At 50.5% G+C, this 26,872-nt stretch overlaps 6 protein-coding genes across 6 annotated transcripts; 1 reads left to right on the top strand and 5 right to left on the bottom strand.

The window, feature by feature from the left end:
- Window positions 1-391: 391 nt before the first annotated feature.
- F5Z01DRAFT_275474 (uncharacterized protein) lies at window positions 392-2,282 on the bottom strand. Its single transcript, XM_046258709.1, has 3 exons — window positions 1,562-2,282; window positions 722-1,513; window positions 392-673 (listed from the first exon to the last, which is right to left on the bottom strand). Exons 1-3 carry the CDS (start codon window positions 2,036-2,038, stop codon window positions 437-439), a joined length of 1,506 nt encoding a protein of 501 aa, XP_046115575.1. The 5' UTR covers window positions 2,039-2,282; the 3' UTR covers window positions 392-436.
- A 563-nt stretch (window positions 2,283-2,845) lies between these two features.
- On the bottom strand, window positions 2,846-5,483 carry F5Z01DRAFT_275468 (uncharacterized protein). The gene has a single exon (XM_046258708.1). The coding sequence runs from the start codon at window positions 5,333-5,335 to the stop codon at window positions 2,972-2,974; it is 2,364 nt and encodes a 787-aa protein (XP_046115574.1). The 5' UTR covers window positions 5,336-5,483; the 3' UTR covers window positions 2,846-2,971.
- A 9,008-nt stretch (window positions 5,484-14,491) lies between these two features.
- On the top strand, window positions 14,492-16,905 carry F5Z01DRAFT_692057 (uncharacterized protein; the record flags this gene model as incomplete). The annotated part of the gene is made up of 4 exons (XM_046266175.1): window positions 14,492-14,668; window positions 14,728-15,804; window positions 15,956-16,081; window positions 16,138-16,905. 4 exons carry the CDS (start codon window positions 14,492-14,494, stop codon window positions 16,546-16,548), a joined length of 1,791 nt encoding a protein of 596 aa, XP_046115573.1. The 3' UTR covers window positions 16,549-16,905.
- On the bottom strand, window positions 16,538-18,302 carry F5Z01DRAFT_275201 (mannitol-1-phosphate 5-dehydrogenase). Its single transcript, XM_046258707.1, has one exon. It carries the CDS (start codon window positions 18,021-18,023, stop codon window positions 16,842-16,844), a length of 1,182 nt encoding a protein of 393 aa, XP_046115572.1. The 5' UTR covers window positions 18,024-18,302; the 3' UTR covers window positions 16,538-16,841.
- Window positions 18,303-20,671: 2,369 nt separating this feature from the next.
- On the bottom strand, window positions 20,672-22,387 carry F5Z01DRAFT_676836 (glucose-6-phosphate isomerase; the record flags this gene model as incomplete). The annotated part of the gene is made up of 2 exons (XM_046265292.1): window positions 20,672-21,299; window positions 21,351-22,387. The coding sequence occupies 2 exons, from the start codon at window positions 22,385-22,387 to the stop codon at window positions 20,672-20,674; spliced, it is 1,665 nt and encodes a 554-aa protein (XP_046115571.1).
- Window positions 22,388-23,176: 789 nt separating this feature from the next.
- Window positions 23,177-25,251, bottom strand: F5Z01DRAFT_627374 (kinase-like domain-containing protein; the record flags this gene model as incomplete). The annotated part of the gene is made up of 4 exons (XM_046261538.1): window positions 23,177-23,383; window positions 23,443-24,992; window positions 25,045-25,179; window positions 25,230-25,251. 4 exons carry the CDS (start codon window positions 25,249-25,251, stop codon window positions 23,177-23,179), a joined length of 1,914 nt encoding a protein of 637 aa, XP_046115570.1.
- Window positions 25,252-26,872: the final 1,621 nt, after the last annotated feature.

Here is a 26,872-nt window from a genome sequence, read left to right as displayed (position 1 = left end):
CAGTGGGTCATGCCGCCAGGCGCATCTCAGGGTGGATTGGGTTGTGAGGACTATTGTTGCTGCGCATTTAGTAGTGAATGTGCCCGGTGCTCTTCATGCCTTCAAATAGAAGAAATGGTGTTGGTAATTATATCAGACGCATGGACTTGCATGCCTGACGACTTTCCGGGCTTTCAAAACGAGTGTAGGACTTGGAATTCATAAACAAAGAATGCAGGGTCCGCTAACCTGCCTAATATGGCAATGGATCCATCACCGGCCCCAGTCCCACCTTGGCCCGGAGTCTCGGACGCGGGGTATTCCCGAATAGGGAATAGTCAGCCATGCTGATCTAAAGTACCCTACAGCTTGTTGTCGCGAGCACTATTTGGATCTCTGGCATCTCTGCTACGCATCTCGAACTTCTTGACAGATTTAACTACACTGCTTCTCATTTCTAGCCTGCCGTGCATCGCGATGTGCGCAGCTCAGTAGCGACATCCCTCGCTGCCAGCGTGCCTCTCTCAATGGCGCCATCAATGTACCCACGCCAACCCGACGCCCAATCCGAGTTTGCAAATAAAACATTTCCAGCCCGTTCCTGGAGTGTAGCCAAATACTTGAAGCTGAAATCTGGCGGATACATGCACCAACTTCCCTTGGCAAATGGATCTTTGGCCCAGTCATGCCAGATCTGTTCTTGTCAGCCAGCCCGAGCACTGTCCAGCTGGGTGCCACTTACTGTTTTCAGAATGTCTATTTCCTGGACATGCTTGCAATCTGCCGCAAAGCTCCGAGCGTCGTCTTCCGGCGATGTGAATTCCTTGTTCGAGCCAAAGCACACGAGATGAGTGTTCCCCGCAGGCGTAAGCCCGTCTCCAGACATGCTGCAGGCGCGGCTGACGGGATAGATGGCACTGGACCATGAACGATGCCCCGACCCTGATACTTCGAGATGGACTTTGGCGCCTTGATTAATGTTACCTCCTTTCATCGCCTGCAGCTTCTGCGCACTTAGTCCGGGCTCAAACTTCACATCGCACAGGACGTTCAAAGGCATGGTGCATATCAGTCGCTCAGCGCGCCACTTGTCGTTGACGCAGACCGCGCGCCCATTATCATGAACTGACTGCACGACTGTATCGAAACAGTAGATCAGCTTCTGCGTTCCAACGGTTTCGTCAAAAAAATGTCGAGCAAAGCTTGACTGGCCATCTGGGAGCTTGAAATCGTCACCTGTTTCGTACAGCCCATCCATGGTGTATCCTCCAAGAGCCCACCACCGAAGCATGTCGAAGAACCCAGCTTTGTCCATGTCAGCCCCGTAGATCGACGACAGACGCGCTTGCAGGATAGCAGCCTCGTCGTCTGATATTTGCGTCCTAATTTGGTCGAGACGCTGTGCCACGGACAACGCTTCCCAATACTTGGCTTCTGGGTTGAAGTGCGGATCATGAGGGTACGGTATGACACTTCGACCCAGCTCACCATCAACGTCACACATCAATCTAAAAGCCTTCTCTGTCATCGCGTGCTAGGTTATTTTAGCTTGGAATCCCACAATACCAGGTCTCATACATACTGCTGTCTCGTGGCTGACATTGCGAGTCTTGCCATTCAAGTGAACTGTACAGCTGTCAAGTCCGAATGTCCGGTCATGGCTGGGTAGCAAGTCAGTGAGGCCGTATCTGGACATCTCGCGATATGTATGCGGCTGGTTCCAGTGCACCCAGGTGCCTCCCATCTCATACAGGTGTCCATCTACCTCAGTCGTGAAGGTTCGCCCGCCGATTCTGTCACGAGCCTCCAGGAGGAGGACACTGAAACCTGCAGCACGATTGATAAGTATGGCACTTCGACTACCTCTCCAGTACTCACCAGCTGTGCAGACATCTCTACAGGCTGTCAAGCCAGCGTACCCTGCTCCCACGATGATGACATCAAACTCGACCCTTTCATCAGTGTTGTTCGTAAGAGGCTTAATAGCACCTTGGCAAGGGAGTCCCCGTTGCAGTACCGAGTTTGAGTTGTCGAAAAATAGTCCTTCCCGCGTTGCCATTGCTGAGATTCCAAGCGCTTTGGTGGTGTAAAGTTGCGTTTTTGTCGTCCAACTGAGATGATTCCCGGTTCATATTGACTTCGCGTGCTCTCATAGTTTATACCCTTTCAGGCGTAGCCTAGCTGGGCAGACCGAAGATCCCGCTACTTGCCCCTCTCCCCAGTCTTGTCGAACCCTGTGGGCTGACATGTGCACCCTAGGGTGATATAGTCTAGCTAGGGTCACTCGGAACAGTCTGGTGCGTGGTACCCCATCGATCGCTTCTCTGAGTTGAAGGCGTGGATCATCTGAGCATTGTTGTGCTGCAACGCCAACCCCTCGACACCTCCCGAAACCATCACATGTCCATGGTCGCTGTGATTATGGCCTCTCCATAAGCCAGAACACATGCGTCATGCGGAGACCAAACGCGTAATTACGCCTTGTGGCGACTGTGATTCACAGCAATTGGCTTATTGGCATCAGCGCCAACGGCGCTCAGTCTCATGCTCACACTGGCGATTTTGATCCAAGGTCTGATCCCTGTCTCAGTTGCGCCTTCCTCACAATCCGCGCCATGTCTTTATCTTCCATTATCTCGCCGCGCTCTACGGGCTTGTGGCACTCGTGCTCGGCGGCGTGAGGCCAAGGGATGTTGAATAGAGAGAGAATGATTATTAGCAGCGTGCCGTGCCTCGACATTGGGTCTTAACGAGTCACATATCCAGCTTGAATCGACAGGATCGACCTGCATTCCTCGATGGTGTCAGCATTGAGGAACTGGACAATCCAATGTATACAGGCGGCGTCATGTTGATCAGGCCAGACTTTCTGCTTGGATGTGGTTCACGGACAGGCTGCGCCCACGTTCGATTGATCAATGACATTCCACTTGTCCTCACGGAGACGCAGTGTCAGGATGTTCTATTTAACCACTAGTATCACCAAACACAGCTATGCAAACGCCCGACTCGTACCGAAGAACTCAAACCGGCCCCTAGTGACGTTTGTCAAATCCAGGCGAGGGTCTAGATGCTCCAAGCTCACAACCCACGTCGCAAACGGGCTGGGAGCTGCATATGCATCGTTGTTATCTTTATACATCGCCGAATAGTTGACAAAATCACCAGAGTCAACAGCCTGAGGTCTAGGCACTTGGACAGTTGGGTCCGTGGCAGAGGCAGCCTTGTAGTAAATGCGATACTGCCAGGTCACCGTAATCTCATCATGTGAGAAGGAGACGGGTTCGTTGTACACGTCTGTGAACTGGCTGTCGCCGCAGTGCTTCATTCCGATGTTAACGGGTACGTCGTCGCCCTGCTTCTCCTCCTCTGTCCACGTCGACTTGTCGCGAATGGTGATGCCCTCGAGCCAAAAGCGTGCACGGTACACACGGACATCAGCTCGGCCATTGAAGTCAGGATACAGCTTGGACCCTCTCCGTACAGCCGGCAATGTCACACGTAGCCGGCCGTATTGGAGCAACTCCTGCAGCTGCAGTGAAGTCAAGTTGATGAACTTCCCCGGTGCGTTCTCGTAGTCTGCGGGATATCGAGGGGCGTCTGAGCCCTTCTTCTCGCGCAGCTCCTCAAGTTGGTCATGCAGTCTGTTCTTGATATCTTCGAGCTTTGTGGCAGAAAGGTTGAGAGCAGCATCATTCTGTAATCCACCAACTGCCAGGAGATCAGGGTCCGAGAGCGTGGAGAAGAACACTGCTCTCCGGTAGAGTGTGAGCAGGCGCATGGACCTCTGGCGAGAGTAATTGTGAATGTCCGCCGTCAGGTTATTCATGGACGAGATTTGGTCGAGATCCTGGCCCTTGAAGGCCTCTCCTTGTGCGGACAGGCGACGGTCCTCAAGAGCCATCCTCCTGGCGCGTGAGTCAATGATCTCTTTGAGAACCACATTGTACTGGACAATGTTGGCGTTTCGATCGCCAATGACTTTGACATATTGTCGCAACTTCGTAGCTGCAACAGTAGCTTTGCCACCAAAGCAATCTCCGCCAAATTCAGCCAAGAGGTCTTCAATTTGTTGCGTATTCGCAACAACAAGGGCGGATGCGGCATCATCCCCCACTAGAAACCCATCTTCGGAGAGTTTGGCACCCTCCATAAGCTTGGGAAGGTTGTCACGCAGGTTTCCATTGACGGTCTCGAGCTTGGAGAACAAGAGATCTTTGTCGACGAGCACACCGTCCACGTTTGGCACTTTGGTAAATCCTTGCCAGGCCAGCTTCCCGACCTCTTTTGCTGCCGTTGACTTGGAAGGCTCTGCGGCGATTGCTTTGACTGCGTCACACAGTTGGGTGGGTGTCAGCTTGAAGGTTGTGAAGACTTCGTGGCTCAAATCTTCGAGCAATGGTGTGACTTCCTGGGTCATCCGCTCAATGTCCAGGTTTATTTGGGGATTCTTGATTGACCGTCTCAACTTCTCTAGGACAAGGCGCATCTCTTCGACGTGAACGTCGATCATGGTCTGCGATGTGTCGACTTCTTGGATAACTTCCTGACGCTGCGAGACATCTTGTTGCAATTCCTCAACCGCTTTGGCATACGCAATGTACAGCTTCTCGATCCTCTTCAGATCTCGAAGTGCTTTCTCAGATTGCGATTCTAGCGTTCCCACGGCGCTGCGTGGGACCCAATTGCTCCTGCGGCAATAGTAGTCGAGCGAGGTGTTGGTCAGCTGGAAGAGGAGACTTCTGCCCACCTGGTCAATCTCTCGAAAGCTTTCCATCGCTTCCCCCCCAGATCTGATACCGAGAGCTGTCCTTTGGGCCTCGAAGAGATCAAGGTGTGCCTCAAGATCCGCGCCCTCGAGGCTCATATAGAAGCCAGTCTTCATCAGGCACATCTCGAGGCACTTCTGTGCAAGACGAAGACTCTTTTCGTTGCCAAAGTAAAAGTAGGCCCGTGACTTATCTAGGAGCATCTGACACTGGATAGGATGTGCAATCGGGAAACAAGGGTGCAGGTCTTGACGCGAGCACACGAGTTCGACACGCGCTTGGCCAGCTTGGCCGTCCTCTCCATTGATTCCACGGCCCAGAGCAGTGAGCGCAGCGGGTCCGCCATGTCCTCCCTGGACAGAGCAGCATTTTCGTAGCGAGAGGGCCTCCTCTTCCATTGCTTTCCTTATGAAATGAGCCGAGCTTCTCACGGCACGTGCGACGTCGAAGATGGTGACTTTTGCGCTCGGTGACACTAGGCTAGAGAGCCGCTCCAGCACAATCGCGCCAACTGGGTCATCTTGCGAGCAGATTCTGGTGGCAAGCTCCGCAAGTCCTGAAGCTTGTACCAGCATCTCTTCTCTCATGGATAGTGCGGGGGTCTTTGCCTTGTCCTGCGGCGTCCAGTCTTCGGGGAGTTCGTTGAGCTCCTGAAACCTGATGAGGTGCTCATATAGGACGGTGAAGGATGACAAGCCAACAATATCTATGATGCCTCCCGATCCGCCTGCTCCTGCCGGTGTGTTGAGGTCCGCTGTTGTGTTACGACCCAGCATGCGACCGCATGCGCCTCTCACGTGCACCCCACTTTTTCCTCCAATCATACCACCACGCATAAAGTATGGCTCGCGACCTCACCGTGAGCCTACGCTCCAACATCAACGCATGGCTCACTAGATCACGACGCTCCCGTGAGCCCTCACTTCTACAAACTAGTATATAGGAAGCTACGCTTCACTATAGTCAGTCTCTACCTAGCTCCTTAGCTATTAATACAATTGTCTACGCAAGATCCACTATCTCGCACATAGACTGTGACCCGACCGCTTAAGTTAACGATATCCTAGTGTACTTAGTTCAAACCCGACTTCTATTCTATCTACCCGGTAGCTAGTCTAGACCCGAACGTTATATATTGATAGCTCTTATTTAGTGCACTACCGTATTAAGTACTTGAGCAATACGACACCATGGCCGATATAGAGAATAATAACGCTAGGGACCTTGGCGAGACGATTAAGCCTAAGTTACCTAGACCGTTCGATAGCAACCTAGGATAACTAAACGGGTTCTTGACTTAGCTTAAGATGTACTATCGACTATTCCCTACCAAGCTCGCCGATAACATAGATAAGATCCTTCACGCAGGAATATATCTCACCGGCACGGCCTTAGCGTGGTTCGAACCACGTATGAGGGATTTCATGGAGACTGCGGCTAACCTCTAAGACGACGAAACTCAAGCTATGTTCGCAAGCTTCGAAGGTTTCGAGAATACTATTAAGGACGTCTTTGGAAATGTGGATAAGAACCGAGTTAATATTGAAACCCTACGAACCCTGAAGCAAACGGGATCTGCTGCGGACTACGCATTAAAGTTTCGATAACTATCTAGCAGACTCGGATAGGACGACGAACCCCTTATAACTTACTTCTTCAATAGTCTAAAGTTGGAGGTCTAGGAGTAACTCTACGACAAAGACATACCTAAGTCCCTCACGGAGTATATCACGAACGCGATTAGGATCGATAACCGACTATACCTAAAGCGCAAGATATTAGGAAAAGGGAGGAATATAAATCAGTCGTACTTAAACTTCAGAAACAATAGTAACGGAGGACGTCGCTACTATCCAAACCAAGGACGCCCCCGATAGTAGAATATAGCATGGGTATATACGATAAACCCAGGACCTATAGACCTGGACGCTATATAACGATAACTCGCCGCGATAGATAATAATAAGAAAAACTTAACCTGCTATAACTGCGGCAAGCCAGGACATTGGAAGCGCGAGTGCCGCTTACTAAAGAAGGGGCGAAGCTAGGGCTGGAGACCAGTACCTGAAGGTAAGCCGAAGCAACTAAACATAACTAGGTCCGGCTACGATACGAAGTACCCAAGCTAGTCTAAGGTGCCATGCCCTAATTAAGCAGCTAACACGGAAAAAATGCCAAAGAAGGTCAACAAGCAACCCATGAACTAACTAGTGGCGCACGAAGCCCTATACTAGTTAGGATGCTATGATAATAACTACTATGCCTATAAAAGCGGCAAGGAGGAATCGGGATGGTTTCTAAAAGCCCCGAAGGTAAGGACCCTTACTGTTATATAGAAAATCACTATAACCCCTAAGGATAGCGATGATTCGGGAAGCGATATAACCGATACCCTGGACTACGAAGAAGAACTATTATAGAAGAAAAGGATACTCGAGACTAACCTGCTGCACGGACGAGCAACCCCACGAGAATAGATGAAAGCAGCGATAGATCGATACGACCCCTTGCCGCAAGGAGAAGACCTCTGGATAGTTATCCCCGCTTAGATATTAGACGGAGGCATTAACTAGGTAATAGACCGAAGAACGGTCTTAGGAGACGACCTACGTATATATCTAGATGCGCCAAAACACTGCGAACTCTTATGGATCTCTTGTGTGTATTACTTTTATAGAATACATACACCTAATAAAGGAAGGTATTAAGTCTACCTAATTAGGGGACTAGCTACCCGCGTTATTAACGACCTATACGAAAAGTATAAAGCGAAGTTTTACGAATATATACACGCAGAACCTAGCATAGGATATGTAATACTAAGGTAGTTAGTAAAATGCCCCGAAGCATGCGCACGAGACTAGAAAACGTGGCGCGGATGTTAGTTAGTGGACTATCCACGATACGCTAAGGCAAAGGTGTTCGATTAGTATAGAACTAGGGAATAAAAGGAGATAGAAGAGCTCCGGCGACACGAGAATACCGCAAAGGCATTGCTCGGCATTAAGATAGTCAAGAGCAAGGAATGCGCCTTAAGCTACGGATAAGGGTGCAAGGGATGCGAGAAGCACCCTAACGGCATAAGATTGCCGTTCGACCCTACCGAATAAGCGGATCGAGACTATATTAGTAAAGGAAAGACAAACCACGAAAGATATACTAGAGCGAAGGAAACGCTATACCTACGACATAGGATCGAGGCACGAGAATGCCTTATTCCGCAGGGAAAAGCATGCACGCAGTATGTTACATACAGGCACTTCGAAGGATGCATACTAGACTACGGAGTCTATTACTACGGGTGTATATATCACCCATACGAAGAAGAAGGAAAACGATATCCCTCGACATACCCAGAGTCGTACGATAGCAGCGACGTATACGACCCTAAGGATAATAATATTAACATAGAATACTACCCGTTAAAAAACTATTAACGTCGCCTATAGAAAGGGCATAGGACGACGAAAGAAACCCAAAGACCCTTTGCTCCGTGGAGATAGATAGAGGATAGAAAATAGTTTTAGAAGTCTAGATTAACGGATATTGCCTGCGAGCACTATTGGATAGTAGGGCAATAGGCAACTATATCTCACTAGTAGTGGTTAACCGATATATGCTGCTATAGAATCACAAGACTCGGGCATATAAGCTTTTTAATATTAAAGGATAAAGCTTCGATTACAATAGTGGAACCATCGACCGCGAGACCGATTATCTCGACGCAACGATATAAGGATACTATAAGACAATCGTCTTCGATATTATAGACTTATATGAATACGATATAATACTAGGTTACCCATAGTTAACGAGAAGTAATCCGGTAGTCGATTAGCGCACTGGCTAATTAGCGTGGATAGACACGATAACGCGACAATTACTATTCAACTAGAAGGAAGCGAATATTCGCGACGACTTAGCCTCTGAAGGATCTTTACCGAAGAACATAAGCGAGCCGAAGCAAGCAAAAGCCGTAGTACTAACCGAGAAGGCTATATAACCGGGTATACGATATAAACAAGGAAAACGAATCCTCGCCAATATTATATAAAAGATATTTAAAGTAAACCAAGCCCTATAAGAAGAAAGAAAAAAGAAACCCATAATAGAAGAAGAACGAATAAAGAACATACCGCTGGAATACCGAAAGTACAGCAGGTTGTTCAAGGAAACCCTCGAAACGGGTATTCCGCAATATAGTTAGTAGGATCACGAAATCTATCTCAAAACTAGAACCTCGACCAAGTTCCACAAACTCTATAACCTTAACGAAAAGCAACTTAAAATATTACGAGAATATATCGACGAAATGCGTGAGAAAGGCTATATTCGAACCTCCACCTCGGAAGCAGGATATCCCGTTATGTTCGTGCTAAAAAAGAATAGGAAGCTACGACTAGTCGTGGACTATCGGCAGCTTAACGATATTACGATTAAAGATAGGACACCCCTGCCGCTTATTAACGAGCTCAAGGACAGACTTCACGGCAAGAACTAGTTCACCGCTCTTAACCTAAAAGGAGCCTATAACCTAATCCGCATAAAGAAAGGAGACGAATAGAAGATAGCTTTTCGCACTAAGTTCGGTCTATTCGAGTATTTAGTAATGCTATTTAGCCTCACCAATGCTCCAGCTACCTTCTAGCGAATGATTAATAACGTACTCAGGGAGTACCTAGATATCTTCGTTATGGTATACCTAGACGATATTCTAATCTTCTCGGAAAACCTTAAAAGACATAAGAAACACGTCCACTGGGTACTAAAAACACTTCAAGATACGAACCTCTTGGTTGACCTAGAAAAGAGCGCGTTTTATATATAAGAAACCGTCTTCCTCGGACATACGATCCGACCAAACGAAATCCTAATAGAATAAATAAAGATCAATGCAGTCAAAGAATAGCTTGTGCTAACAACGCTTAAGGAAGTATAAGCGTTCGTGGGATTTACGAACTATTATCGACGCTTTATACGCGACTTTACGAAAATCGTAGTATTACTCACGGGACTCACTAAGGGAAAAGGAGAATTTAAGTGGGAAACGAAGTAATAAAGGGTATTCGAAGGATTGCGAGACACTATACTATTAAATATAGTACTTATAACCTATAACCCCGAAAGACTACTCGAATTAGAAATAGACGCATCGGACTACGCTATAGGAGCGCAAATTGGTTAACGAGACGACGATAGTAACGTACGACTAATTGCATTCTTCTCGAAGAAACTCCACGGCGCGGAACTAAATTACCCTATTTACGATAAGGAATTCCTGGCAATTATCGCAGCCGTTAAGGAATTTAAGCACTATATGCTAGGGACGAAGTTTACTACTAAAGTTTACACCGATCACTAAAACATCTCCTACTTCGCGATAATATAAGAACTTAGCGCACGATAAATAAGATACGCCGAATTCTTGGCCGATTACGATATTGAAATTATCTATCGGAAAGGTTCGGAGAATGGCAGAGTAGATACACTCAGCCGCCGACCAGACTACGACACCGAAGTACCAAAAGCCAAGGGCTAGATACTTCGATAAAATAACAAAGGAAACTACGTATAAATAGTACTTAACCTTCTTATATTTAGAGTAGAAGCAGACATTACACACTACGATAAAATATTAGAATAGGTATTAAAACATGAAAAAGAAATACCTAACAACTGCGCGATAGAAATAGGAAAAGGACCCACTAGGAATGGACTGCTCTAGATACTACCGCCGCTACGCGATAAAATCTTGATTAATATTCATGCGCATCCCACGGTAGGATATTAAGGAGTCAGAAAGACTCTTGAACGAATACGACGAACGTACGACTACTAAGGAATTAAGGCAGATGTCGCACGCATCGTCAGACAATGTGAAGATTGTGCGCGCAGTAAGGCTACACGGCATAAGCCATACGGAGAATTAAAGCCACTACTAGTGCCTTCAAAGCCATAGGAATCGATAGCCTTCGATTATATTACGAAGCTACCTAAATCCAAGGAACCAGGATCTAACGTCGAATATAATAGTATATTCGTTATCACGGACCGGATAAGCAAATTCGGATATTTCCTACCATACTAAGAAGCAACGGATATAGAAATACTCGCATATACAATACTCAAACACATCGTGGCCAACCACGGCCTTCCGGAAGAAATTATTTCGGATCGAGGAACGATATTTACCTCGAAGTTTTGGTAAGCATTAATAGCTTAGCTTGGGACCAAACACAAGCTTAGCATAGCTTACTACCCATAAACGGATGGATAGATAGAAAGATTGAATTAGACATTGGAATAGTACTTACGGTGCTATATTAGCTATGAGTAAGACGATTGGGTCTCGAAGTTACTACTCGCCTAACTCGCCTATAATAGCGCACCTACGGAATTAACTAAAATCTTATTATTCTACGCGAACTACGGATACGAACCCGAGTTCGGTAATAAAACACTAAGGGATGGACCTCTTGCTAAAAAAGCTATGCTTAAAGTAGATTAATTACGCTCACTACATAAACATATAAAGAAATAGCTCGAATTCGTACGTACACGAATGTCGAAGTACTATAATTAGAAAAGATCGAAGGGACCGATCTTTCGGAGGGGAGATATAGTCTACCTATTACGTAAAAATTTCATAATAACTCGACCTTTACCGAAGCTCGATTATAAAAAACTTAGATTATTCAAAATTAACGAAGTTATCTTAGATACTAACTATAAACTTTTACTACCCTTAAGTATAAGGATGCACCTAGTTTTTTATATTTTATTACTCGAAAAGGCACCGTAAAACGCAAAAACAAACTACGAACTAGAAGTTCTCGAAGAACTTTACGAACTAGAACGGATACTCGACAAACAAACTATCGACGGAGAAGTTAAGTACCTTATTAAATAGAAGGGCTATGCAAATAACGAAAATACATGGGAACCCGCTAAATATCTTAAGGATTGTCGGCACCTCGTGAAGAACTACCACTAGCAGCTCTAGCTCTAGATAAAAGGACTACGTCCGTAAAATCATTACCCAAACCTAAGGACGACTAGTTAGGATTGTCAAGAAGACCCAAGAACCTTAGGTTATTCTTAATCTAGTGCTCATGACTATCCAAAACAGGAATAGCTTTAGCGGGAGCTATAGACCCCGAGTTATCCCGCTCATCCTCCTCAAGACCGGCTAAACCACGGCGAACGGAGTCGTTAATACGCTCTTTCATACGTCGGCGAATCTTCCGTATCCGCGTCAAACGACCAACAGCGGTCGCGAGCTTAGTTTAAAGACGAAAGAGAGCCTCTTTAGCTTTCTCTTCGTCCTTCTTAAGCTTCTTACGCTATTTAAGTAAACGATTTACTAAAGAAGGTTAGGAAAAGGAGCAAGAAAAGAACAAATACATATATAAAGACGCTATAAACGTCCCGTCGTAAGGACGACCGCGACGAACACACTCGCTATATTTCGAAGACCTATTATCAAAACGACAAGGCTTTTGATTCTTAAAACAATAGGTGCACGGCATGTCTGCGTTAGCACCGTCATAAGCAATAGCGTAAGCAAGCTTCAGGCGTTCGCGAGTCTTTCGAGCAGCGTCAGAAGAGCGACTAGACATAGCGTTAGCACATGCAAGAAATAATAAAGGAGAAGGAATTAATAGGACTTACGAGTATGGACTAACGATTGGTTTTGATCGATTCTAGGGGCAGAATCTCGGGAGGGGAGATATTATGTTACGACCTAGCATGCGACCGCATGCGCCTCTCACGTGCACCCCACTTTTTCCTCTAATTATACTACTACGCATAAAGTATAGCTCGCGACCTCACCGTGAGCCTACGCTTTAATATTAATGCATGGCTTACTAGATCACGACGCTCCCGTGAGCCCTCACTTCCATAAACTAGTATATAGGAAGCTACGCTTCACTATAGTCAGTCTCTACCCAGCTCCTTAGCTATTAATATAATTATCTACGCAAGATCCACTATCTCGCACATAGACTGTGACCCGACCGCTTAAGTCAACGATATCCTAGTGTACTTAGTTCAAACCCGACTTCTATTCTATCTACCCGGTAGCTAGTCTAGACCCGAACGTCACATGTTGTAGCACCATCGCCGCCACTTGCGTCCAGTGACAGCTGCAGTGACGGCTTCGAGACGCTCGAGAGGAAAAGGTTGAAGGTCTTGCCATTGGAGCCGTTGGTTGCAGGCTGAATCGAAGCGCTTCCGGCATCGTTAGGAGCTCCAGATGCGCCGCGGACCTCAATCAAAGCTGAAGGTCGTCCCCGCACAGACAGCTCCGAGGTGCATAGTGTCAACGCGGATGCAGAACGCGATGACAGAGTTGCCGAATCAACTGCGCTTGTTGAGTGGTAGAGTTGGAGTTTCTCAGTGAAGACATTGACTGTCCCCGTGAAATTGTTCAAGTTGTTGCCATACTGAGTTTGATGCCCAAGGCTCACACCATCGTCAGCAGCGGACAAGATGGTGATGGAGCCTTTGGACTCGATCTTCTGGTGAAACCTCGTCTGGAAGATAGATGGACCCATGGCAAATGCAGCAAAGTGGAATATTTGACGTTGAAGAGGACTTGGAGCAGAAATGGAGATATGATTTAACCACCTCAGATTGAGTGAGGATAACAGGAGAGGCCCTCGCTCAATGGTCGTCTGGGCCCTGGGGCGACACGAGCACACTTGTAAGCCTGAGGGCTGATTTCCATCCATCCATCGTGCCTGGAGACGGGGCATGGCACTATCAAACATTGTTCATAGTTCTAGGCCTTTCGCGCTCACGAGGCGCGCGTGCATATATTGTGATGTTCAATTTCAATAGTTTTCAGCTCCCTGTTTGAGCGCAGCTACGTTCCTGTTGCCCCGCTATATTTCCGGGGATCTGATTCAAGTTGGGGTCTACAGTCCAGACCTTGGAAGAACAATGCGCAAGTCCCGAAGCATTCAGCTCACCTCATTCGTCTGGCATCCCCCAAGCCTTTCAGCCACGTGCGATAATAATTAGATAGTGTGCGGTGGTTGGCGTGCGGGAAGAGGGGGTCGATGCCGGACCCGCGCCCCGGCCCGTCTGGGCCTCCCTCAGCCACCAACCCGCAGGTTGGGGTCCTGCCCTTGTGCTCCTACTCAGCCGCGGTCGAAGCCTGTTCCGACAAGCTTCCAACATGAATGCTCACCTTTTCTTATCAATATCTCAATCTCAGCAAGCAGTTTTGAAGCGCTTGACCCAGAGTAGAGCGGTGGCGTTTCAGTAGTTCCAGTTCCTTCAGCCGCCCCGCATCATTTACCCATGTCTTGTCTTCAGAGGGGGGATGGTTTCGTTTGAACTATGGGAAAGTGCCATATGCCGTCGCCCGGTGATGTTGAACCTTGGAAAGCACTCGTTGACACTTGGGTGCCAAAGATGGCTCGTTCAGCTCGGCGAGGCCGACACTTTGACAGCCCGGCCACGGTCTTCGGCAATGTGTCGAAGGCTCGAAGCCAACCATACCGCAAGTCTCAGCTTCATTGGAGACCATCGTATCATGCGTGAACGCTGCAGGACTGTTGAGATTGGTCAGTCTCTTTCGTATCTAATCTAAAGTACAAATACGGCTGGGTGATCACCCCAAACCGCTGCAAATCACATCTCTTACTCCCGTGCATAATCCTACTTGTTGGCGTTGATCATAATCCCTCCCTTGACCACTCTCCCCACACGAACCCCCAGTCGCCTCACACATCATGGCTCCTGACGCTGCGCAGAGAAAGGCGGGATTGGATAGGATGATTGGTGAGATGAGTAAGACTGGTATCGAAGAAGCAGCTGACGGCTACACTCTTGGCTGGGACATTGTGGTCACTTACTCCGAAAAGGAGATCAATGATATTCTCCGGCGAAAGTGGGAGAAGGCGAGACAGGTACGCACCAAGATATTCTTCTTCCAACGTATCATCTCCGACTTACACGGTATGCAAAGGACTCCAACCGCAACATGTTGACCACCATCGAAGTCCATCAAAGCTCATATGATGACGAGACGGGAATGTACAGATATTCCTGGAGAACGATGGAGCTAGGACCCCCGCGCGTTGAGTTCGGTGGCACAACCGAGCCTTCTGTGAACCTGGTCCTACCGGTGGAAAACATCTATTATCAGAAGTCGAACAAGGAGAAGACGAAGATCGGCGAGAGAAAGAAACAGCTCGACGTTCCGAACCCATTCGACGTCAGGCTCTCTGGGATCAGACTCGGTTCCGTCGTGGGCAAGTATGATGCTATCATGCAGCCTAAGCAAGAGGGCAAGGTCGCAAACGCTGATACACTCTCTGTTCCTGTTTTGTCTTCCCAGAAGACAGTTGTGTTTCGGGAGGACAACACAAAGCCGACTGATAAGGACTTTGAAAATGCCTGGGTGGTTTTGGATTTTCCAATGGGCGAAACAGCCTTGAAGGTGGACGTCTCCTGCAACGTGCAAAAGAAGAGCGATGACGACGAGGTTTATGAGTTGGCTTACGCGCAGACAAACATCTTCCGCGGCGTTGCAAACTCCTACTTCAAGGATGGGTCAGACAAGATTGATATTCTTGAATACGCCATGGCCACCATCAAGAACATCCCGGAGTACAACGGGGCAGTCACGGCGGACCTCACACCCGTCAGCTTTCGCTTCGCGACTTTCAAAACGGATCTCCAGGAGGGGGCCGCGCTTTCTCTCTTCATCCAAACCCTCTCGGGGTCCAACTCCGGGACTCAGATGGACTTGCAAGGCCGTTGGATAGGATCGTGGACGAAGCATGGAATCAGCCCCCTCCCAGCAGGCTACACCGCATCAATTCTGATCAATCCTCACCTGGCATACGAAGCAATGCTCAAGCCTGGTCTGGAGAAGAATGGCGAATTCACTGTCGAAAGTATCATGGCCAACAAAGAGGGTGGCATATCATTTTCTGCCAGATATCAGCAGACATGGTCAGTCGGCACCACGTACTATGATTATAAGGGCAAGGTCTACGAGTGTCGTCTCTGGATCGATGGGTGGTACGCAGATCTCAAGGTAACATAACCATGGCCGCACCCCCCAACAACATTAGCTGACTGTTACCTCAAACACAGGGATATCCCGTGAACTTCAAGCTGTATCAAAAGGCAAGCACATGCACTAATACTCCCTGGGACTATAGGTTCAAATACTAACAGTGGTATAGAACACAGACTCTGCACCTGTGGCCAAGGTGGACTGGGAATTCAGCGTAGACAACAAGTGGAAGGACACGTCCAGGCACGAACGCCCCGAAGCCTTTGGCAACCATATCCTATTCATGGAGGAGAATGTAAGTGGATCACAATTGCTCGGAAGATTGGAGTCTCTACTGACATCTGCCGACAGATGAGAACCCAGTACAAATTGCACAAGGATCTTGGCCTTCACATCCAGGTGACCGACAAGAATTTTACCTTTGACATCAATACGGATGACCTCCATACACTCTGGGATATCAATACAAGTCCCAGAGACGCGGATGGAGATTGGTTCGACCGAGCCTCAACTGCGATGAACAACTTTGTGTCTGCGAGCCCTCCGGACGCCATTCACAAGAAGCGAGAGGAGTGGATGAGCGGCCTGCGGCCTTCCATCGACTTCAACGCTGTAGGACTCGGGTTCTTCCTAACGACAAACCTTCTGAATCCAGGCGCGAAGATCATCAAGCTTGACCCCAACGTCTTGAGGATCCCCAGAGATATCGTCCTGGTCGGAGACGTCGAACAAGGTACGGATACGGTCAAAGCGCAGGCGTGATAAGGCGGACGGTGTGCATGCGCACATGACAGTAGGTGCCGGCAACCTGGAATGAATTGTCGTGGAATACTGCCCGCCATTTCTCAAGAAGACATGGGATGAGGAACGAATATATAGAATGTGAAATGTTTATATTTCTTTCCCTTGGAACAAGGCATCCAATGGTCCACCAACGCCGTGCTATATCATTTGAATCCCAAAGCTAATAACTCATCATTTGAACGCCAGTCGTAATGTCTCATGTCTCATATGACCTTCTCCTACATCTTCGCGCGGGGTTTCTGGCCCTTTAGTCAATCCTCACGGCTATCGGCCTGGACGCGTTTCACCACCTCGACGAGCTGAGGGTAGATCTTCTCGTTCGACTGCACACTGCAGACCTTGGAGACAACATCCTCGGGGCCGTTTTCGCTCATGATCTTGGCCAGCTCCTTGGACTCCTCGTCCTCATCGTAATTTTGGAAGCGGAAAGCCATCTCAATAGCGTCAAGGAGGTACTTGATGGACTCGCCCATCTCAGCGAGCTCGGCGGCAGGGCCGATGAAGCGCTCCTTGCGGGACAGTTTGCGGAGAGGAGCGCGGCCAACACGCTCAACGGCATCCTCAAGATGGGGGTTGCCAATGCGCTTGACGATCTTGTCGACATAGGCAGTCTGTGCATCCTCCTCAATCTCGTGCTTGGAGACAATCAGGTTCTTGGTCTCGTTGAGAGCACCCCTGACCTCCGCCATGATGTCCTTATCTTGCAGAGCGTCGTAGACGGTGCGCTTGCGACGGTTGTATCCGTGGTAAGCAGCGGTGGCGTGGCCGGTGTTGACAGTGAACAGCTTGCGCTCGATGTACGGGGCCAGGTTGTCAACCCAGTTGATGCCCTTGATCGCTGGGATGCCAACATCCTCAAAGGGAGTCTTCTCGACGACCCATTCAAAGAACTTTTCGAGCGTCACGTCGAGGCCAGCATCGGGGTCTTGAGCGGGCACGATGCGGTCGATGGCCGAGTTGGCGTAGCGAGCGCGGAGATGGTGGTCTTCGAGACGGTCCTCGGCAGTGTTCTTGGGGTCCTTGATGAATTCGGCGAGGGTGTCGGTGGCGCCAATGGCGTTCTCGCAGGCAATGACGTGGAGAGGGGTGGTACCCTCCGGGCGACGGTCAATGCCCTTGGCAATGACGGGAGCGATGAACTTGAGAATGTTGGGGCCGACCGAGCAAGTGACAATGTCGGCTTGGCTGATCTCGTCGATGAGGTCAGACTCGTGGGTCTTGGAGTTGATTGCGCGGTAGTTGGTGATGGTGTTCTCGGTTGTGCCCTCGGTGCCAACCTCAATCACCTTGTAGGATGGCGTAGCGTTGATCTTGTCGATGAGGGCATCGGCGACATCAGCAAAGATGACCTCGTAGCCAGAGTTGTGCAAGAAGCAAGCAACAAAGCCGCGGCCGATGTTGCCGGCGCCAAAGTGAACAGCTTTCATGCCCATGATTGCAACAGGAGGACCAGAATGCGTGTGAATGGTTTGGGTGTAGGAAACGGTCAACGTTTTGCTTTGGAAGGAAGAACGGTGGATAGCTATGGGAAAAGTCTATGGACAGTGAGGGGGGTCGCAACCTTAAATACTACTACTGTAGGTATGGGACGGCAATCGGGCGATAGAAAGTCAATTGGCAAGAGCGATGATTGTCGTTGACGAAAGGGTGGCCCACTCCTTGCGCAGCCATCGTGAACCTGCCCTTTCGCCAGGTCTTTTGGCGTCATTTCAGAGATGCAGCGTCATTCTCGAGCCTGGTTCCTTTTTCCCGCGTCTGCCGCAATCAGCCTAGCGCCCCGAGGTGCGATTACGGCGGGTCACCGTATTGGACTGTGTCATGGCCCCCACTTGTGTTCCGTGTCACTCCTGCCCCTCCAGTCGCAACCCGTTGGTCGCTGGTCCCGCGCCAGGAACAACAAGATTGTAGTCGGAATTGCCACTCAAATGATGGGCTTGTTATCGCCCCTGATGTCTGTTTGACTCTACATGCGGTATTTCTAAATTTTGGCATCAACATGCGCCTTTTGTCGATGTTGCGGTGATTGCATCCGCGTCTTCGCATACTTCTGCTGCGGACGGGCGTCCAGTCGCTGCGACGCTGCCCCTGATCGTACCCCTGTGGATCACGGCCATCTGACCGCACGGGCAGGCGGCTTTGTTACAGGCTGGACGTGCAGGCAGCCGCACAGCATCTGCGCCCACTCGTTGCGCTGGTACTGCCTGTGACAGTGCTCGATTACCGTACAGCACGGGCTGGGCAGTTCTCCGCATGACACATGCTGTGATGAATCTGTGATGCCATAGGTAATAGTCACTCACTGTTCGTTACTGCCCCGCGTCTTCCGACTGACCGTTTTGGTCGTTGACAATGACATCAATGATTCCGCTCACGATCCAAGATCCAGTCCATCCCCTTTTTTTCTTTGGCGGTCGTCGCTTTTTGTCAATGGATAGCGCTCCAGCATTGTCGCCGGCCTTACCCAACTTCATATGGATGGTCGGGCCGGCTTTTTGTCGTCGCCATGAGCAGATCCACCGACAATGTCGCTGTTCACGATAATATGCCGCGATGGTGCCTGACGGAGTACCTACGCTGGCCACACAGCCCACCCTGCATCACGATCTTTTCCTGGGACTGGAGACGCGCGCAGCAACCCTTTCAACAGGAGTCGACCAATGCGCAGCCGTCACTCGACGGTGATTTGTGGATCCCAACCGCTCATGTGCCAAGAACCCATGGCGCCATGCTTGACACAGCATTCGAACGAAGCTCTTCACGATGCTGCACAGGCAGGCCGGCTGAATATTTTCGTAGTCGTACCGCGTTACGCGGCTGCCGATACATCGTGGCCAGCTTCCCTTGGACCATGGACTCCAGTTCCGTGCGCAGCCCGCACACGTCCCTATCATTGCCCCTGTCTTGCCTTTATTACCCCTTATACGTACATGAGAAGATTTGTTGCAGTTCATTATCCGTAGCGACTTTGCCAGTTTGCCTACCAGGCTACCGCGATTGCCGACCCATAAATTCAAAATCTCCGCGTTTCCCCAGCCAGCTGCGCTCCCACTAATAAATTACTAGTACTGTAGGGTCCTGCGTCCTGCCACCGCCCGCTTTGGTGAAACCGTCAAAGCATGCGCGAGCATGAACATGATTACAAGTTTATAAGAAGTTAAGAACGCATGTCGGAACCCATGGTCCCCTCTACGTATTAGTACAGACAGCTTCGATATTGCCCACAAAAACCCGATCATTGCGAGCGACCGAAGAAGCCGGCTCTGAGATCGGTGATTTGAAAATTAAGCGGAATGGATAAACTAAACCTGCATCTTACTCCGGAGAAACTCCCTTCAGCGTGATGTGTTTTTGTCATCGTCGACAAGTCTCATCAACTTCGGATCGCTGGCCATCGCCTACATCGAAATGGTGATTGGCTCTGCTCTGTACATCGTGATCGCAGTGGCACACATGTCTCTTGTTCAACAGAAATAGTTCGCTTTGAGCCACTGTTTCTCTCCTTTCTTACGGGACATAAAGTCCGGCCTCTCTTCAATCCTCACACACGATCAGATCACATCGCAGACGCTCAGTGACCTCACCGATGATGTGGCCCTGCTCACCGTTCTGCCCACAATCCTAGCGTTTCTTACTGCATGGCCCACTGGTCGACGTTTGCCCTGCTGAGCGAGATGATTCGGCGGCCTTCGACCCCTCCACCCCACCAGAATCAAGACGGAGCCAGCAGGGTCCCGTTTTGTGACGTCGTCGTCGGTGTGCGGACCGTTGAACTTGACGAGAGACGAGAGGAGCAGACTGGACCACGAAATGTTCAACACCCACGTGGTTGATGCTCGTCTAGGCAACCCCACACATGACAATAGTATCAATCTACAAGTATGTCCAAGCCATCTATCTACCTCACAGGCTCACAATTGTGACAGCTGGACTCTTGTTTCTTTGCAAATTGTGCATCAAGGAGGGCCTCAGGCCGTCCGTATGTAGTAATTAGTAAGCGAGTTGGCGAGATTTGGAATCAAGCTTCCATTGTAATCATGTTCCTTCAAGGGTGCTATGTACCCGTTTTGACATTACTTTCCCTTCAAATCTTGGAGTACTTCTTGAAAGCACCAATGAGTCCACCAGTGGAGGCATCGTGTCCCTCGCCGTTACCCTCCTCGTCCAACTCCTTCAGAATCTTCTTGGCCAGAACCTTGCCCAGCTCGACACCCCACTGGTCGAAGCTGTTGATGTCCCAAACAGCGCCCTCCACAAAGGTGAGGTGCTCGTAGTAGACAATCAGAGCACCGAGCTCGGCGGGACCAATGACATCGCTCACGAGAATGGATGTGGTAGGGCGGTTGCCCAGGAAGCGCTTGTGGGGTACCAGATCGTCGGGAGTGCCCTCAGCCTTGACCTCCTCGTCAGTCTTGCCGACCATGAGGGCCTCAGCCTGGGCAAAGTAGTTGGACGCCAGCATCTTCTGGTGGAGGTTGTCAGAGATGGGGTTGTGGGACTTGGCGGCCAAGATGAAGTCCGTGGGGATCAGCTTGGTACCCTGGTGCACGAGCTGGAAGAAAGAGTGCTGAGCGTTCGTGCATGGCTCTCCAAAGAGGATAGGTCCAGTCGAGTACTTGGCGGAGGAACCGTCAGAAGTGATGGACTTTCCGTTGGACTCCATGGACAGCTGCTGGAGGTAGGCAGGGAAGCGGTGCAGATATTGGTCGAAGCTACAAATGTCAGCAAATCACGGCAAACGGGGTGCAGCATCATTGACATACGGAGCGACCAGGTGAGTCTGGGCGTGGAAAAAGTCCGAGTACCACACGCTCAAAAGACCACCCAGGACGGGGATGTTCTCCTTGAGGGGAGTCTCGCGGAAGTGCTTGTCCATGGCATGGGCACCGCTAAGGAACTTGTGGAAGTTGTCGAAGCCAATGTAAAGGGCGACGCTGAGACCAATGGCGCTCCAGACAGAGTAGCGGCCGCCAACCCAGCTCTCAAAGCCAAACATGTTCTTGGCGTCAATGCCAAACTTGGTGACCTCGGACTCGTTCGTAGACAGAGCAACAAAGTGCTTGGTGATATCGCCCTTGCCATCCGTCTTCTCGAGGAACCATGTCTTGGCTGTGTTGGCGTTGGTAGTGGTCTCGGCGGTGGTGAAGGTCTTGGAGGCAACGAGGAAAAGGGTGGTCTCTGGGTCAGAGGCAGCGAGAGCCTCGGCCATGTGGGTGCCGTCAATGTTGGAGACAAAGTGCAGAGTCATGTCCCTGGCACCGTAGTATTTGAGGGCCTCGGTGACCATGACAGGACCCAGGTCAGAGCCACCGATACCAATGTTGACAATGGTCGTCAGCTTCTTGCCGGTGTATCCTTTCCACTCGCCGCTGCGGACCTGCTCGGAGAACTCCTTCATGTGCTGGAGGACATCATTGACGCCATCGGGGCAGTTCATGACATCCTGGCCATCCACCTTCATCTCCCACCCGCCAGTGTTGCGCAGGGCGGGGTGGAAAACGGCGCGGTTCTCTGTAAAGTTGATCTTGTCGCCACGGAAGAGGGCATCACGCTTGCGCTCAACGCCGGCTTGGTCGGCAAGCTTGACGAGGAGGTCGAGGGTCTCGTCGCTGATAAAGTTCTTGGAGAAGTCGAACAGGATATCGGCCGAGACATCCTTTCCGGGGGCAAAGGTTCGCGTGAAGCGGTTGAAGCGGTCGGGGTCGGAAGAAAAGGCCTCTTTGAGGACAAAGTTCTTGCTCACGCCATCGCGGTGCGACTGGAGCTCGGACCAGGCAGGGAGGGTGTTGGCGGGGGCCATTTTGACGAAAGGCTGGAGAATATGTAAGCAGAGCTCTTCCAAAATCTGGCGCGTTCGGAGTGCTTTGAAGTGCCTCGTCGCGCACACATGGAGAAGGATGGCCGGCTTGCCAGAGGAGCTCTGACGAAGGCGGGGCATGACATGATGCCATCACTACTTTGGAATAGCTGCCATGGTAAGCTATGGGACGTACCTAGGATTCGGATAGCTCGCAATGGATCAATGTCAAGACAGGGTGAGAATTCTTGCCAGAACGAAGATGGAAGGGACTTGCGGAAAGACGGAAGAGGGGATAAAAATGACGAGGTGTTGATGTCGGAGGTCCAGATAGCTCAGGGTGGTACGGACTGCATTGGCCCGTAACCGACTTTCAGGTGGGGGCGGGGCAACTGGGACATGCCTGGATCTCAAGACTCAGCTCAATGTCAGCTCCTGGTACGGACTATACCCCGAATGCGCGCTATTATTATTCGGTGCCAGCAACAGCCGCATCATCCGACGTATCTTAACAGGCGGAACATGACTCTGATTGCTCACACCATGGTAGTCAGGTCTCGCTCAGCAAGTCGATACAATGCCATAGAAGGAAGCGTAACGCAGTGAAACAGACAACGCCTCGGTTGACTCTACGTACAATCGCAGTGCTACAGTACTTGCTTCGCAACTTGCTCCGTTGATGCAGTCCCTTTATGCTTCTGGAACAGACACATCCTCCAAGGTTCCCAAACGACCTGCGATGAGTTGCCTCGGTTCTCCTCAATCCTTCCCTGGATGTGTTGCTGCCTCGTTCTATCGGTTGTCCCGCATGCTGCTCGCGAAGGATGGATCTTTGACGCTGCCACCGGCGTCGCCGAGCCCAGCAATGGGTCTGTTGTAGCTGAAGCCCTGGAACTGATTCTGCATGGTCTGTGAGAGCATGGGTCCATCGACGTATGAATCTTGTGGGGCTTCTGATGTGAAGACGGGGTCAAAGTTGGCCGTGTCGAGCGCATCCGCCTAGCAAATGTCAGTCTCTTCGCTCACGCATCAGACTTGGTCAAGGGGAAGGGACATACCACGCTAGGTTTGAATGTTGGCTCATACTTGCGCTGCAGCAGCTTTCGCCAATCTATGGCGTGGAAGAACGGATGCGCCTTGATCTCTGCGGAGCCATTCGCACCAAGGCGCTGGTCGGGATCTCTGTTCAGAAGCTTGGTGAGCAGATCCTTAGCTGCCGGTGGGACCACGTCAGAAAAGTGCAGAGGCTCCGACAGGATCTTGCGGTACATCTCGTTGGTGTTCTCGTCGTAGAAGGGCGGCAATCCCGTCAACATTTCGTATAGCAAGACGCCCAGAGTCCACCAATCCACAGTCTTCTTGTAGCCCTTGCCCATCAAGAGTTCTGGGGCCAAGTACTCGGGAGTACCACAGAATGTGTTAGTCCTGTCTTCATCCTTCATGTCCAGTTTGCAAAGACCAAAGTCACACAGGGCGATGTGACCCTGGTAGTCAAGTAGGATGTTCTCAGGCTTCAAGTCACGGTAGATGACGCTGAATCCGTGGAGACACTCCAGGGCGCACAGGAGCTCTGCGGTGTAGAATCGTGAGCGATTCACGTCAAAGCGATGCTCCTTCTGAAGGTGGTGGAAAAGCTCGCCACCGTTGACAAAAGCGAGGACAAAGTACAGCTTCTCTGGTGACTGGAAGCTGAACTTGAGAGGGACGATGAAGGGGTTGTTGATCTGTGCGAGGACCGAACGCTCCGCCAACGTATGAGCCACCTCGGAGCGCGAAATGATGTGCGCCTTGCGGATGGTCTTCAGAGCGTAGATCCGGCTTGTGTCCTTTTTCCTGACCTGCATGACCTTGCCGAAACTGCCCTTGCCGACGACCTTGAGCAGCTCAAAGTCTTCAATCTTGAGCTTGCCAGCCCTATTCTCGACGTACTCGACACCAATCTTGATCTTGCCCGAGCCGTACTGGACGTCGACCCACTCCACGCCGCTCTGTCCTTCGCCTTGTTGCTGCCACTCAGCCAGCGCCTTCTCCCGGTCCTTCTTGCTCGTTTTCGAATCCTCGCTGTAGACCTGGCGCTCCTCGAATCGGGGGTTGACCCGCGCTACACCGAGGAAGATGTCCTGGCTACGGCCGGATCCAGGAGGCGCACTCGGGTTGCGCATGTACAGATGGAGCACGAGCTCGGTGACTCTTGACACGTCGAACTTGTATTGTGTGTTGCCTCCGGCCCATAAAGGGTTCTCCGGGGTGCCGTCTACCGAGTTGACAAAGACTTGCACCTTGTCGAAATCAAGCAGCGCGTAGGGCATGTATTTCCCTGAAATACGCCCGTGGTTGGTGGGAATGCCGCTGAACCCGCCAGCCGACGACTGGGGCCGGTTGGAGGTGTTCATGTAGGAGCCGGGTCCACGCTGTGACGAGCCAGGCCGTACTGAGCCAGCCGCGCTAACGGCATGGCTTGATGACAGCGAGCCTTGGTGCTGCGAGGCAAAGGCATTGCGATGTTGGTCGGGTAGGGCAAAGCCTTGGCCTTCGTGAATTGTAACGACGAGAATACCGGGTTTCGGAGGCTTGATGACAGGTGCCTGGGTCATGGCTTCGGAGGCAGCTGTCGAGGGTTAGCTTTGGAATGCTGTCGCAGGCCAGTCATTGGTGCCTACCTATGGCGCTTTCATGTGTGGGCGTCGTGGCTTCTGTACTGGCTCGCTGGGTGTCCTTCTCCTTGTCTGTGATTGTCGAGGTCGACGGCGATCGCGAGAAGGCGCTCAAGGGCCCCAAATGGGTTTCCTTGAGCTCTGTCCATGTCAGCTCCCGGTCGACCCGCTTCACTGGTTCCGCTTCTTACTCTTGGTGAGTTTCCAAGACATGGTGTTATACAAGTCGTAGTAGAACCGTGGCGGATGTTTCAGGTTCCAGACCAGTCAAACTCCAAGGGTGTTCGAGCTAAGAATATAGCAGCGAGAGGGGGGGAAGTCGGTCAACACAGTCCACGTAGCCGTTGCTGATCAGGGTGGCTATTTCGTCGTCAGTACCTGCAGGTTGCCCAAAGAGTGATCTGGCCGCCGGACAGCACTGGAACCCTCTCGTCGGTTCGCAACAACGGCAATGTGGTATTGCACACCACTGCAGTCTGTCGAGGTTGGAATTGAGGTCACCACTCGAGACTGGAGGCGGATGATGGGGTAGGCGGATTGGTAAGGAGACAGTGCGCTTTTTGATTGGCCTCGAACTGCCCTTGTCGACCCCGCAGTTTGCACGATGCGTTGATGAGGGTGAGCGCCGCAAAAGGAGATGTGTTGAAAGACAAAAGGAGGATATTCTCACGCGTCTGGTGCTGACGCAGAGTCTCAATGCTGTGCGATTTGCTCAAAAATATTGACGTTGATGAATGTTGCTGCCAGACCGAGGGACAAAATGCTCCGCACTCCTGGTTTCAAGGGACGGGAAGGCGGAGTTCTAGGGGTAGCAGCGACTGCGAGGCCAGCCTGATAAGGGCGACTCGATAAGGTGCCACGGATTAGCCATGCTTTCAGCCCCACTCGACTTTCGGGCTGTGTTGAGGCGCAGGCACGCCGTGCGGTGTTCAAGAGCACCAAAAGCACTGATCCCGTACTAATGAGAGGGTGAATCTTGATATGTGACAGCAAGGTACTCCATGGACATCATCGCTGACGACGTTTGAGGTCTAATTAACGCCTGTTTACGTTAACAGGCCCGTCTGCTAGTAGCCTACCCTAAACCGTAGTGTTGGATTCACAGATGGCTCGCAAAATAGCCACGAAATAGGACATACTGATCCGAAATGATAAGAGCCGTAGGTTATTTCTCGTACAACTGTCCACGTAGTCATTTTTACATATCTTGGGACTTGTGTGATACTTTGCTCGTTGCTTGAGGATTAGAGTTGAACCTTGTCATGCGAGTTGCTCACATTTTGCGACTACGACGTTACAATAACAAAGCTTCACCTTGTTCCCAAATTGCCCTTGCCGGTCAAAAGGTTCTTACCTATAATCGTGACACCTCGTCTTTACACAGCAAGTTCTGCATGGGAAGTGTTGTCAGGCAAGGTATTTTGAAAACCAGATGACAGTCCGAGTCCAAATCACGTGCCTGGCTCAGCATCGAGGCACGCTCTGTACCACGAGCTATGGCCCAATCACCAAGCTCGAGATGCCCCACTCACTGTCAACCGTGACAATCACCGTCGGTCAACTGGCACCGGTGCGGCCACATCTACCATTTCTGGACTCAACCACAGCCTTGAAGCTTGCGACGGGACTTCCAAGCTTGGCGACGAACTCAACGGCAAGGCAATTGCAGGATTCTTGCGATCCGTGTTGCTCTCCACAAACCTCGGTCTTCGCGACGCCGATCCGCCCCTGACCGAATCGAGCCAGCTGGCCTCCAAGCGCCCCTGTGCCGGGAGACTGACCAGCCCGCAAGCTCTCGCGACATCTTCGGCGCACATTGAACGCTCAGCATCGA

The sequence above is a fragment of the Emericellopsis atlantica genome (genome assembly GCF_019669845.1).
Source record: "Emericellopsis atlantica unplaced genomic scaffold F5Z01scaffold_26, whole genome shotgun sequence".
Lineage (NCBI taxonomy): Eukaryota > Fungi > Ascomycota > Sordariomycetes > Hypocreales > Bionectriaceae > Emericellopsis > Emericellopsis atlantica.
This window is presented reverse-complemented; position numbering and strand designations above follow the sequence as displayed.

What these genes read in the sequence shown, in the direction of transcription:
- F5Z01DRAFT_275474 (XM_046258709.1), bottom strand. Translation starts at nt 2,038, where the DNA reads ATGGCAACGCGGGAAGGACTATTTTTCGACAACTCAAACTCGGTACTG. An exon ending in ATGTCAGCCACGAGACAGCA is followed by an intron (nt 1,514 to 1,561) that starts GTATGTATGAGA and finishes AAAATAACCTAG; the next exon opens with CACGCGATGACAGAGAAGGC. An exon ending in AAATAGACATTCTGAAAACA is followed by an intron (nt 674 to 721) that starts GTAAGTGGCACC and finishes TGACAAGAACAG; the next exon opens with ATCTGGCATGACTGGGCCAA.
- F5Z01DRAFT_275201 (XM_046258707.1), bottom strand. Translation starts at nt 18,023, where the DNA reads ATGGGCATGAAAGCTGTTCACTTTGGCGCCGGCAACATCGGCCGCGGC.
- F5Z01DRAFT_275468 (XM_046258708.1), bottom strand. Translation starts at nt 5,335, where the DNA reads ATGAGAGAAGAGATGCTGGTACAAGCTTCAGGACTTGCGGAGCTTGCC.